Source organism: Saccoglossus kowalevskii, chromosome 3, assembly GCF_978046115.1.
Source record: "Saccoglossus kowalevskii chromosome 3, keSacKowa6.1, whole genome shotgun sequence".
Lineage (NCBI taxonomy): Eukaryota > Metazoa > Hemichordata > Enteropneusta > Harrimaniidae > Saccoglossus > Saccoglossus kowalevskii.
The window spans coordinates 15,177,645-15,192,001 of NC_140643.1; the positions used below are offsets into that span (position 1 = coordinate 15,177,645).

Consider the following 14,357-nt stretch of genomic DNA (forward strand, 5'->3'; position numbering starts at 1 on the left):
CCGAACTACAGATTCATTATATTGCTTCCCAAAAAAACATATGTTAGAATATAATTAAACAATTCACAATCTCAAAATAAACGCGCCATACAGGCAAACCCCGTTATGCTTTTAACGTTATTAACTCTGTAAGAAACCGGTTGTAAATTTCCACCAATTAATTGAAATCCCGTTTTATATCAAAAACCGCGGCTTCTCTTCTCTCCGGCGATCAATGCAATGCAATTGCTGCGGGTATATATTTTTTAATATAATGTTATATATAGCTATTCAGGCGAGATCGAGATTCTCTAAAATGCTCACAAAGTCAGGTATCAAACGTACTGGTAATGTAGGTTTCATTAAAAGAAACAACCGATTGACGTGATTTATGTCAATTTGCAATAATAAAAATTGGTTTGATTGGCACGCGCCGTCGACTTTACACGTGGCTGTTTGCCGATACAAATACGCGGTGTGTACGCAGCGCTTGTGTGTGACATCTATGGCTATATTCGGCCGTATTGTTTAATACTGCTGAGGCGGAAGATGCTTCGTGCGGCATTATGCGATTTAACTTTAAAAATGGCTCAACGATGTTCACCAATCTTGTTGGCATTGATGGTCAACATTATCGCTTCAACGGATCAAGTTAATATGCACTTTTGAGTATATACTATGCCCATTCAATCAAAATGCCATTAGCGATAGCACACACTCTACATTCTAATACATTTCATCTTCAAATAAGACAATACACAGATTAGAACTAACCACGAGATCTGCAATGATACCTTGCAATAATGCGTATTCTGTGCCGTATAAAGCGCCATATTTGGCGTGTAGCAGGTGTAATTGATCTATAATTGTTACGTACGTTTCATACGCCGCATGGGACCCACATCGACCCGACTGCAACCCGTTAAACAAATTATAGATATCCAAGTATTGTTTCAACATTCAATACAAATTCAATTGCTTATCCGAGACATCCGTTACTTTTTTGAAAGAAACAAAGAAGAACAACTTTTATTATGTTAGTCACGTGGTTGCGGTTATTATATTACATCAAATACGATAGCAATTAAATATGATATATGATTTATGACATATCAGAATATTGTTTGTACGATCTGAGTGATAGGCATAGTTAGATTGATTGTATTGTTTTTTTGTTTTATCCTTCCGAGTATTGAGTTTAGTGTTAACGAATTTCTCATTCTGTGATTCAAAATTTCAACTTTTCTAGCACTGGAGATAATACATACACTTGCACACAAATATCTTTAAAAATCGGCAGATCCATTTTATGTGAATGTATTCATAATGAAAAGTTTTCATTATGAAATAAATGACTTATTTTGGTATGCGTACCTCTCCGCGCGTGCGATATGGTTCAATAAATTGGCTCCATGCTTCCTAGTAAATTGCTCACTCCGAAATAAATAATAACTTAATATATTAAATATACTTTGTTTTGATTTTTTTACTAGCTGAAAAAGTTTTTTTTGAATTAGATGTAGTGTACTTCAAACTTCATCTTGCATTCATCATTGCACCAACGTGAGCTGGCGTGCCGTTGCCTAGCGACAGAGTGGTCGTATTACAAGGCAGTGTCATATGCGTCATTGAATTAACACGTGGAACATTCTCACTGAAGTAAACTATGACGTCAAAGGGTTAGACTGAGGTTGCCATAAACTGCCAAGATCTTCTGAGCATGTTTGGCAGAAATGTATGACTGCACACAAAGAATAGTTTCGATGGGTTCATTGGTTCGGATAACTATCAAACCAGAAGCATGAGGGATGTAAAAATATATCCAGTAAAATTTTAATTAACTGTTCCCGACCTGGTAATGCATGCATGGCTTGATTCATGACAGGAATTACCAAGAAGTTTCAAGTGTCAGCGCGTATTATAATTGGCCTACAAAGGTACCTACGTTATTAACCAGAAACCCAACCTGCAAATATAACAGCAAACGTGATGACATCCCCGCAATGGTTTAACAATAATCTCCACTTTATCATTGTAATTAATAATCACAGAAGGACGTTGCAATGTTTAAAATATTGAATTGTTACAACAACTTCAAAAAAGCCAAAGAGAATGACCAATGTTTGACTAGAACTATATCCCAATATATACCCAAATAAATGGTACACAAGAAACTCAAGTCCATATGTGTGTCTCGGAATGCTACCACACCGTCTTTAACATAAGAAGGTACTTATAATAATAATAATAATAATAATAATAATAATAATAATAATAATAATAATAATAATAATAATAATAATGTTAATAATAATAATAATAATAATAATAATAATAATAATAATAATAATAATAATAATAATAATAATAATAATAATAATAATAATAATAATAATAATAATAATAATTTATTTACCTAGAAAATATTTCATACAATACTCAAAATTGTACATGCAGTCTAGGTAAAATGGAATCTGAAATAGCTTAAAAGCTAGTCGAGTCAGATCCCTGACATAACTTGAATTTAATGACTTAAGTTAAGACTGACAGTAGGTTACACCTCAGTATATTTCAAATAAACAAATATGATAATATAATAATATATATATATGTATATACATACATTTATAATAAATATTTCTATTCTAAATACTCTGACATTGAATTTTCCCGTATAGTATTTTTGAATGTAAGTTTTTGTTTAGACCTTAAAGAAATTGATATGCTGTTCCAAAGTTTGGCCCCTAAATAAGATATTGCGAATGTCCCCTTATTCACTAAAAAAGAAGTTGCGATAACAACGGTTATCTAGCTGCAAAAAACTGAGCTGCAAAAACAAATGCATAATGTCTCCAGAGATACTTTACGTGTTAAACTAACCCAGCGTGAAAAATACTATTAAATATGCAAATGATAGTACAGGTTTGGAGAATCACGTTATTTGGTTATACAGATCCTTGTTTGAAAAAAACAGGATGTATAAGGGACAACATCAAAAGTTCAATGTAGGATAAAAAACTTAATTCCTTTAGTTTTTTCCCCAAACCCCCTACCCCCCACTGAAACTTAATTGATAAATATTGATCACGTCGTCAGACTACATTCACCATTAAATACAAATTGACAATCGGACAGTAGTATGGCATATATAGCAGTTGGTTCTAGGTACATACCCTGAATTTGACCTCATTGGACGCACATATTTACACTCGGACAAAACCATTTTCTCGTCTTTGATGTGTTTTTTTCATTTTCTGTTATTTTTTTCCATGATTGGATAGAAAAAAACAAACTACAAATACTCCATGATTTGTTTGACTTCATTAAAAAATAAAATCGTTTTTGTAGGATGGAAACTTTTTAAAGTCAAAACTCCCCACCCCCAAACTAAAGCAAATAAGTTTTTTATCCGACATCGATCTTTTGACGTTCTCCCTAAGTAATTTACATTGGAATTTATTCAAAATCAGAAACAGTAGCGTAAATAGCATACTCGAACGAAGATTGGCATGAAACAGTCGTATAGTAAAAATACAATTTTATGTCATAGTACAGATGCAATGTATATATTACATTGGTTTGGTAATGTATTACAATATGTTTTTGCAATATTTCTTTGTTGTTTGTGTTTAGCTTGTTTTTCTTTGGTTAAAGATTTTCGTGGATCAAAGTTTTTTTTGTTTATATTTACTTTTATACTCATGTAGTTATTGTAGTAATTCAGCCTATGAATAAGAACAAAAATAAGTATATATATTAGGAAGTTACTTGTTGTAACTATAGTCTTAGTCTGAAAAAAGTGTAAAGGTGTAAATTTACTACTCCATTATTTGGTATTATCACAAGCCCATCCAGTTAATACAAGCAGGTGATAATGTGACGAGTGTTTTTCTTTTTCCAAGTAAATCGGAGATAGCTAAACAGCAAATAAGCGAATGAAAATACTCCGTATTCTGCGTTGTTTTAGTAATATAAAGAGCAGTTACACTTTGCCGTGCTACTGAAAGCATCGTCGAAGCTTGCTTGATTTATCGTATGTGTCAGCCGGGTGGTTTGATGTGTCGGGGGGCGATTGATCTGCAAAGTCTACAGTTTTACCCATAGCATTCATCAATCCTTCAAAGCAATTACTGTTATTATTCTAATGTGGTGCAGGAAATTTCTGTGATAGCATGATGTGACCAGGTGATACCTGTATAATGATGCGAATACTAATGATTAATGGGGAGAGGGAGGGGTCGCATATCTACAGCGTTCACAACAATTATGATCGATAACCCTCCTGAGATTTAACATGTATGCTTCCTTTAATGTAGCAAGATTCAAGGCTGTCTGTACAGTGTTGATTTCATTTAATTATAGTAAAGTAGCAAAAAGACAAAATTGACCGCCAGAGCATATCCCAGGAGAGCGAATTGTATTCTAAGTACATGTCGGTCGAATTCACCTCGTTCGCGGAATCACTTTGATGGTACATTTGTTTATACACACTTGGGAAGACGCTCGCAACAAGTTCGTTACTACTATAGTAATATAAAACGCCTAGCCCGCGCACGTACATCGCGTTGTGCCAGGTTTCGGTCTTCACATATCAGTTGAAAGAATATTACGACACTGAAACTGCGGTCATACGTGCACACATGTGTTTGAGCGGCGGCTAACACTTGTATGAGCGTCGTACCACATTTGCTTCAACTAAGTTATTGTATTTCAATGAATTTGCATTCTAACCGTTTTGCTGTATATAAACTGTAAACCACTCACACCATTGACATGGCGCAGAGTTGTTGGTTAGTTCAAAAAATTCCCTACAATGATCTTGCATATAATAGTACATTTCGCATTTGCTTGACTAAGCGTGTGGGTTGAACCAGTTGAGATACATTTCATGGTGTCTGCTTCGTATGAATTTCAGTACGTGCTTATTAACAGTGTATCGAAAGAAGTAGTGTTTACTGACAAGAGTGGAGGTAACGATAAAGCTTAATTGATAATGACACATGACGTATAGAACGTAGCTCTTCCAACTCTAGCATATGTAGGATTAAAGGTGGCATCTGTTTTCGCTGGACAGCAAGAGAGATATTGTACAACAGCGATTAATTGTGCAAGACAGAAAGAAAATCCCCCTTCATCGCTTCCTACGAAAGACGTCACACGTAACTTAATCGATAATCCTAATCCGTGCAGTCCATTAAAACAATAACACCCGTCATAATTGGTCAATATACTAAACCCTGGAGTGAAATTCTACAGGCACTATATGTTATATATGACGTCATAATTAGGATTAGTGTTTTGCCTTAGTTACGTAACAAATATGACATATCTGTCAATACACGTTTTAAGTTTATAATCTATTAATATTAATGAATTCAGTGACATTGAGGTTCAGAACTACATGTGCGTGAAAAGTTTGGAACACGGGTTTCATCTCTCTGTTTAACGGCACAATTACTGTAATGTGACAACATTGATAGTTATGCTTTCGAACATTCAAATAGCATTGCATAAATTGTTTATGTCCCCCTATCTATGTAATCATTAACACTGGCAATGGAAAGGATGCACCATTCTATTCAATACTTCATATTTTGAATTAAATGATTGAATGTCGTACAGTTATCAGAGATTGTAAGAGATGATACGACTGGGTTACTACAATGGGTGTAAACTGAATCGAGGCCATAATTGTTTTGCTACATAGAATAGAAGTGAATATTTGCCGGTAGTCACAAACAGCACATTACTATTAAATAAACTACCTTAGTTATTTGTATGGTTCTTCTCATTCGCATGCCCTTGAACTTTGTGAATGGATGTGATCAATGTGGCAATTCCACGGTATATGCAGCGACAAAAATAATCACAAATATGAAAGCTGATAAACTTTCACAGTTTGGCATAGAGTAAATATGACGTGGAGATATGTGTCAGTATATAGGCAATATTAACTATGAAAACAAAAAAATACAGAAAAAAATTATATAGGGACAACAGTTATATTTACCGATAACTCGCGATAAGAAAACTGGTCGTCGAATACGTCGTTGTCATCGATGAACTTGCATGGTTACATTCGACATCAACATCACCCACATAGCTTTAATTTGGAAACTTCTAATGCGCATGGTTGAGTCGTACTTTGTCCAGGGTCCGTCTTTACAATTACTATAATGCGGCAATGACGTTACTGCACGAAAGGTCGCTGCACTTTGTTTTCAATAAATAATTCACTTATGTATAAACGTACAAGGCCAAATCTCGTGGTCAGATTTCTATAGAAAACACAAACGATTGTTTCTTCATTTAACAATGTATTTCACTGCGTTACATAGTAATACATGTAATATAATGAACGCCTTCCCGATCACCCAGCGTTTAAATACCATACACTGTTTACGTTGGTGTTCTGTATGTGTTTACAGGAACGGTCACAGCTTATAGTGACATCCGTGAAATATGTCACAATCAATGTATCAATGTCCACAACTTCGCCTTTTGTAACACCGACAGCTTGTATGTATGTGATATATGGCGAGTGCCTGTATTTCTTCTAATCATCCAAGAATCGGCTCACTGAAATAGTTTTATAAGAGTTGGTCATATAATCTATCACACAGCTTGACACCACTCACACAGATTAATTGTAAGGGCGACATCGCCGTAACAACCGGTGTCCTTGCGTTAAATAGCAGAGGGAAAATGACTATCTAATCTACTGGGAGATAAGTTATTGGTATTTGCGTACCTATCTAAAATCTAAGATTTAAATGTTGACAATGTCACACGACCACATGGTACTCCGGTGCTATGCTTCTAGCCCGTGATTTGTTTATTATAATACATTACGAAACGTGTACATTGTTAAAAACATGTCAATACTAATATCTCTAGCAATCTGTATTATCTTCCGTTTAATTAAGTTAATTAGCTGTCAATTACTAGCCCGTGGTAGCAATTATGTTAAAAAGACCACATCTAACAATTGCGTTATTATATGTTATCAAATATTCTTAAAATGACTGACGTAAGTTCCGGCAATTGATTACGTATTGTTATTAGATTTCGAATATCAGGTCTGGTACAATTTAAAAAACGACATGATGTCGCTAATGGGAACCTCATTATCATGGAAACTATCATTATATCATTATTATCATAGAAACTATGTGGTGTGAAAGAAAAAAAAACATAATGAAGACCGGCAACCGACACAGTATTGTTGAATGCTGCTTACTGAATTAAATTAAACTGTCTTGTTTTGCTGCGATGAAATTATTCATTTTGATTTTAACAAGACTCCATATAGATATATACAGCAATATGCCTAGTAATAGACCGTATACGCTAATGGCCGCCGAAATCTCGTTGCAGACGAGAGAGACACGAGACTTGTATTGCCTCCCGAAGTAGTGTTCTAGTCGTCGCGTTCACTGCTACATGACTACATAGATCAGGGACACAGTAGACGCGATGACGGGAGAGAACGTATTGCTATTTGATGCACTAAATCCACTCTCACGGCTAAATCTCTCTCTCAACGAGATCTCGGCGGCCAGTCCCGTCATATATTGCCTTAACCGAATTGTTTGTGAGCATTTCAGCTGTCGTTTAATTCTAATTATCAAAAGCGACAACTTTACATTGAATGAAGACAGCTCGTTGCCAACATAAACTAGTGTAGTTACCTCCGCCTCATTAGTGCAAATGCAAAGAGCGGTATATGTACTGTTGACTGTCTAGATCATATACATTAATGCGACAAAGCGCGAAAAGTATTATCGCCGTATGAACACTTGACTGGCTACATGGGGTACGCTGTGTGAAATCATCAGCTCTTTCATACAGCTCAACATGGAGTCATACATATGATTAGACTGCCTTATCACGCATTAAAGTTCAGCTGGCATATGCATGCGATATTTTTATACTGTATTTGCTCCCTGGCTCAATAAGTCACCGTCTGTTTCTAAAATATATGGTTTTTGTTTCGGATCAATGAAATGAACAAGCACTTGGATTTGTGTTCATATTCGAGAATAGTTGTTCCGTCGATTCGAAGTCTCTGTTTCGTCTCTGTAGACTAAAGGAATGTCCTTGATTAATGTTTTGTTCAGTGTTACAGTGCAATATACATGTATTCTATGATGCAACGTAAATCTGTTATTTGTCCTCTATGCGAACGACGATTCTTCATAGGTCCTACAAATTTCTGGAGCACTTCTACTCCGCCGAGATTACTAAGCTATATACAAGAAATCGACTCACTAAGTTTTGCATGACGCATTTGTACATATTCAAGGAACTAATTGCAGAGAGTTCGTTTTTGTGCAAAAGATCTACGAGAGCAAATAACTAAACGAATCACTACATGAATGAAACACGTCTCATTCGTAGTATGTTTCAAACATAATCTAAACAGTTATATAAAAGTTGGATGGCTCGCTTATCAGACCAATGCACTTTTCATCAGTTGCAATATGACGTCACTCGCAATCTATCAACTCTATCTGCCACTCCCTCAGTTTGAGGAACGATTATGTCGAAAATTACCATCGTTGATTATTATTATATTACGACACACACAGCTGTAGTGACTGTGTTGGTTATACAATAACACTAGGGTTATTGTCCCTTCCATACTCATGTGTAATTAAATTAAATTAAATTAAATTAAATCAAACATTCGAAAAATAGTTATATACTTCTACGACCCATCAACTTAGCAGCGAACAAGCGGTTCACGTGGTTGAGCGACACGATTCTAATGCATATAGGTAAAAAAAATCAATTGTGTATCGATAGTTGTTTAATGTGACTGAACAATATAATCTCATTTGTATCAGTGTTATTGAATACTCTGCTATTTAATTATAAACTTTGCTTAAATATTGCTTAATAGCTCAAATGTACCCTTCCCAGAATTCACTTCTGTAATTTGTGAAATCATTCAACAAAACAGGAAAATATGACAAATACATTTGTAACAATAGAGCATGAACCTGATAACAACTATTCGAACCAATTAATTTGATTTGTTTAAACATCTGACACCCCGTCCTTGCGCTTATATATATATATATATATATGAATGATGCATGTGACCTCTGCCACCAAAGTGAAACTATGACATGTAAGGTTGCATTGTAATTGCTGTATTCTCCCCCATACTCAAAACATCGCATAAAGGTCAATTGCCAATTCAATTTCTAGTCTTGCATTGAGTTTTCCCGCTAATATTTCTCTGTACCACCGAATTGTCTTTATAGATAATTTTTTTTTCTCTTCTAAGTGTTTTGTTTACATTTTGGATCATTGTGACAATGGTTCCACCATAACATATATTCGCATTTATACACTACTTTCAAATAATTTACCGGCGTACACCTTTTCACACTATTGATTCACTAAAAATGTCTTTCATCCATGGGTGGCTTATCGTCTTGCATTCGCTAATTACATGATGATTTGTTTTGGTTCTGTGTGGGAAGCTTCCTTAAATTTTCAAAATTCCCCGAAATCTGCAGTGAAGTGGCGTTCATAATTTCTATCGATAATCATTATTATTTTGAAATTATCTCAGAATTTGGTTCCATTTCTCATTCATTTTACTAAATATATGACCTTTTTTGTTCTCTTCAAAAACTTTGCGTGTTCATTTGATAGTAATATCAATGTTATCATTTATTACGAAATAACCAATTCACAATTTTCGCTGAGCCAAAAGATTATGAACAGGGAAAGTTGAAGACAATTAGTGGAAGGCGTTTGCCATTCGGTTCGTTTGATTCCACGGTCGCCATCTTGAAAACATCGCCTCATCGTTCATTAATTTGCATTTTCAAACAACTTAGAATGCGCAGATACGTTTCTTAGTGCCGTACAATTTCGGTAAGTTGTAACAGCATGATGTGAGCCGGAAACCTATGTATATATACACTGCTATAATGCTAAATATATAATGCATACATCGGTAAAGTCTTTTATTTTCTACAAACACACATTTCATGTCTTCTCCCTATTCAAATAACACTTTGGTGTATTGAAGCACGATTTATGCCGAATGAATTCACTTTCGGTGACACCTGAATGTCTAATGGATAACCTAGTCCCATTACGTTGCTGAATAGTAAGTACGTTACGAATTGCGTCGGAAATACCTTTCACAAATGCGAGTGTATGTGTGTCTTGCTATGTATGTTTCTATGCCATCTGCAGTCTTTGTTGCTTTGTATTCTGTACCTTGGGAAATGAAGGTTGAGTGGAGCAGCTCTTACACATTTATAAACCTAAAATGTAACTGTTGCCCCTCTGTCGCTAAGGCGACGACCATTTGCTGGAATTTGATTATGTCAACGATCATACGTCCCTGTGTGTAAAGCATATAGCGTGAGATTGGAGAGTGACTGTTCCAGTACACCGCCTGCTACTCAGTGAAAGAAAAGTGTACAACGTATTCAAATTACCTCTATGAGATTAGTGAATGCGTAGCACCGTTAGTGCATGTGGTGAACTACTGCTTTTCCTTTTATAAAGCCGGCGATTATGGTGAATACATTTCAACTATTTCATTTCATATTTATAAATATTAGGTATTATACAACGGGCTGTACAGGATGTACCGAGTTATGCTGTAATTGGTAACTTAACCGAAAACAACGCGATAAACATTTTCGGCAGAACACCCTCGGGTTTTAAACGATGTCAATAGGTTGATATATTGTAAGATATGTTTTGCATATCTATGACTCACAGCGAGTTTCGACATTTAGTTTGATTATAAATCGTATACAGATAACAAAGGTTTGATATGATCATTATAGATATCTACAATTTAAATTGCGTTTACACTGTTAGATGTGTACTATATATTGTATCACTACATATTTGTGAAAACATACGGGGTGAAATATTATTTTGATGTGTGTTACTACATCAACATTAGAGATCGGTTTCAGATGGCTTAGGCCGTAATGGATGAGTGTATTGAGAAGAGGACGTTTAACATTTGTTGATTCTTAATATTAGTGTATGTCTCACAGGTCACAATAGCACGTTGTCCACAACCCCAAACATACTCTGGCATTCACAGCATAACTGCGATATAGCATCATGAAAAAATAACCAGCCTTTATTTTAGAGCGAAGATACGGTCGATAATCGTAGGTCGTCAGCCACTAAAACATGTTAGACACCTTTTATGTTGATGCTTATAAAGTCATTCATATGTGAGCACAGAGCTGGGAGATCCATTTATGCATCACAAATGTCGCCGATCGCCAAACATTTGCAGTAAAACTTCTTTGATTATTTTTTTCCTAATCACATGGGTAGATCTGAATTTGATATATCTGCAAGCTGTAACTGTGCAGCAATACAATTAGATAGTTTTTTCTTCGTCATTCACATGTCGCACATACGACGTGGTTAGGAATAACAGTTTTCAAACATTTACATTGTGACAGTTTGTGATCTCACCAATGTGTTTATAGTTCCACGGTGAAACACGCCATACAAGTATGTCTACCGAGGTTATATGCGTCAACGAAATATACTGCTTCTCACACAGCACATTATTTTCATATGTTTATCCTACGTATTTATGTTCGTGCTCTTTTCTCAAGTGCGTAACGCACTTACAGAAAGTGAGTAATCGCGCATTTCTCTTTTTATCTGCGGTCTTTATCAGCCGGTGAAAAGAGATATCAAAGAGGATTAATACGGAGAGTAATTCTCCACCCACTTCACAATATACCTTTTAAATTAATAAGTACAAGGAGTCCATTCATTTTGCAAACATCAATAAGATTGGGAGCATGTTGAAAGGAGACGCAGGCGGGGTAGTTCATCGTGATGTCATGACAACATCTTGATATCAACGATGATAACATATCATCACTCAGCTCATTTTTATTCCTGTTTAACCCTATGAAATTAAATTGAAGATGCCAGAAGTCCACATTATCCAATCTGTTATTTAGACCCGCTTCAATCTTTCTCTTAATTCCGCTAATATCATGCGGATAATAGTATATTGTTTGGCATCATTGAATGTAGAAATGTCTAGGCATGCATGTTATTGCGCATTTAAAATTGAGTTAATTATATATAAATCAAAGATTAATGATAATATGCAGTATATTTACTTAATATTTCGACATCATCACGTTCTGAATATGCGATAATGGTGTATATGCCCCTTCCCACTCCGTTGTCACAATGTGTATACATCATATTTATTTTAATAATAATTATGACCAGACTTCTATGACGTCATTATTGTAATATAATTGACAACCACTTAGTCTTCACATCAAAATCCTGATTTAATGTGCACTATAGATTAAATACTATCTGGTTGTGGAGTAGTAATTTGTGTATCAGCAGGGAGTCACCAAGTGGCATTAGTACTTGAAGACCAAATGTATTCTTTCCAATGTGAAACCGATCCCCGTAGGATATTGAGATTGCATATTTAAAATTGATTGTTTATCGTTCTGATTGTAAATAATACAAGCAAATAATCAAATTGTAGCATACAATCAAATTATTTCTTTCATTCATTCATATATGAAAATGTTATTGCATGTTGCTATGTTCTATTGCTTTGTTTCGTTCGTTGAAATATACACCGGAGAACTCAACGCACTCGAAGTCAGAGCTGTGTATGATTGTGGACACGTATAAGTTATAAACATAAAAAAATATATAAGAATATTTGGTAGCGAATTTATTTATCGCCAAATAATTATGCTTGAAATGTAAATGTACTTTTATAGAGTGGTCATTTATGTTTATTTCAACTTCTATTGTAGTTAGTATGTACAAGTACGTACATGTTATATACTGTGTATGTACGACTACATTTTATATTTCTTCCGACGCCATATTCAACGACTCATGTGTTTTTTTATCCAGGTGCTGGTGAATCAGGCAAGAGTACTATTGTAAAGCAAATGAAGTGAGTATACGTTATTATTATATATGGTTGTAAAAAAGTAAATTTACGTAAAGCGTCACGTTTGTCACGCAGCACGTTTTCAATGTATTTTACATATTTTGTATACATCGCGTGGGTCCCATGCTTCAAATATAATATTTAGTTATCTTTGTTGAACATATGTGAATTATATCTTTCACTGCCATGTCAATAACATTCAAACATGTCAATAATACAAACATGTCAATAACACGTTTAAACATGTCAATAATACACATATGTCAATAGCACGTTTAACCATGTTAATAATACAAACATGTCAATAACACATTTAAATATGTCAATAATACAAACATGTCAACAACACATTCAAACATGTCAATAATACAAATATGTCAATAGCACGTTTAAAAATGTTAATAATACAAACATGTCAATAGCTCATTCAAACATGTCAATAATACGAATATGTCAATATCACGTTTAAACATGTTAATGATACAAACATGTCGATAGCACGTTTAAACATGTTAATAATACAAATATGTCAATAGCTCATTCAAACATGTCAATAATACAAATATGTCAATAGCTCGTTTGAACATGTTAATAATACAAATATGCCAATAATGCACGTTTGAACATGTTGATTATACGAACATGTCAATATCACGTTTAAACATATTAATGATACAAACATGTCAATACCACGTTTAAACCTGTTAATAATAGAAACATGTCAATAGAACATTCAAACATGTTAATAATACAAATATGTCCATAATGAACGTTTGAAGATGGTAATAATACAAACATGTCAATAATATAAACATGTCAATAGCTCATTCATACATGTCAATAATACAAACAAGTCCATAATGCACGTTTGAAGATGGTAATAATACAAACATGTCAATAATATAAACATGTCAATAGCTCATTCATACATGTCAATAATACAAAAATGTCCATAATGCACGTTTGAACATGGTAATAATACAAACATGTCAATAATATAAACATGTCAATAGCTCATTCATACATGTCAATAATACAAAAATGTCCATAATGCACGTTTGAACATGGTAATAATACAAACATATCAATAATATAAACATGTCAATAGCTCATTCATACATGTCAATAATACAAAAATGTCCATAATGCACGTTTGAACATGGTAATAATACAAACATGTCAATAATATAAACATGTCAATAGCTCATTCATACATGTCAATAATACAAAAATGTCCATAATGCACGTTTAAACATGTTAATAATACAAACATATCAATAATATAAACATGTCAATAGCTCATTCATACATGTCAATAATACAAAAATGTCCATAATGCACGTTTGAACATGGTAATAATACAAACATGTCAATAATATAAACATGTCAATAGCTCATTCATACATGTCAATAATAC

At 34.2% G+C, this 14,357-nt stretch overlaps 1 protein-coding gene across 1 annotated transcript in view; it reads left to right on the forward strand.

The window, feature by feature from the left end:
- LOC100368357 (guanine nucleotide-binding protein G(i) subunit alpha-like) overlaps positions 1–14,357 on the forward strand; it is a 48,785-nt gene that overhangs the window by 7,359 nt on the left and 27,069 nt on the right. The window contains exon 2 of the mRNA XM_002730488.4: positions 12,901–12,943. Within this exon, the coding sequence (XP_002730534.1) occupies positions 12,901–12,943 (43 nt within the window). The remainder of the gene's footprint in view (positions 1–12,900; positions 12,944–14,357) is intronic.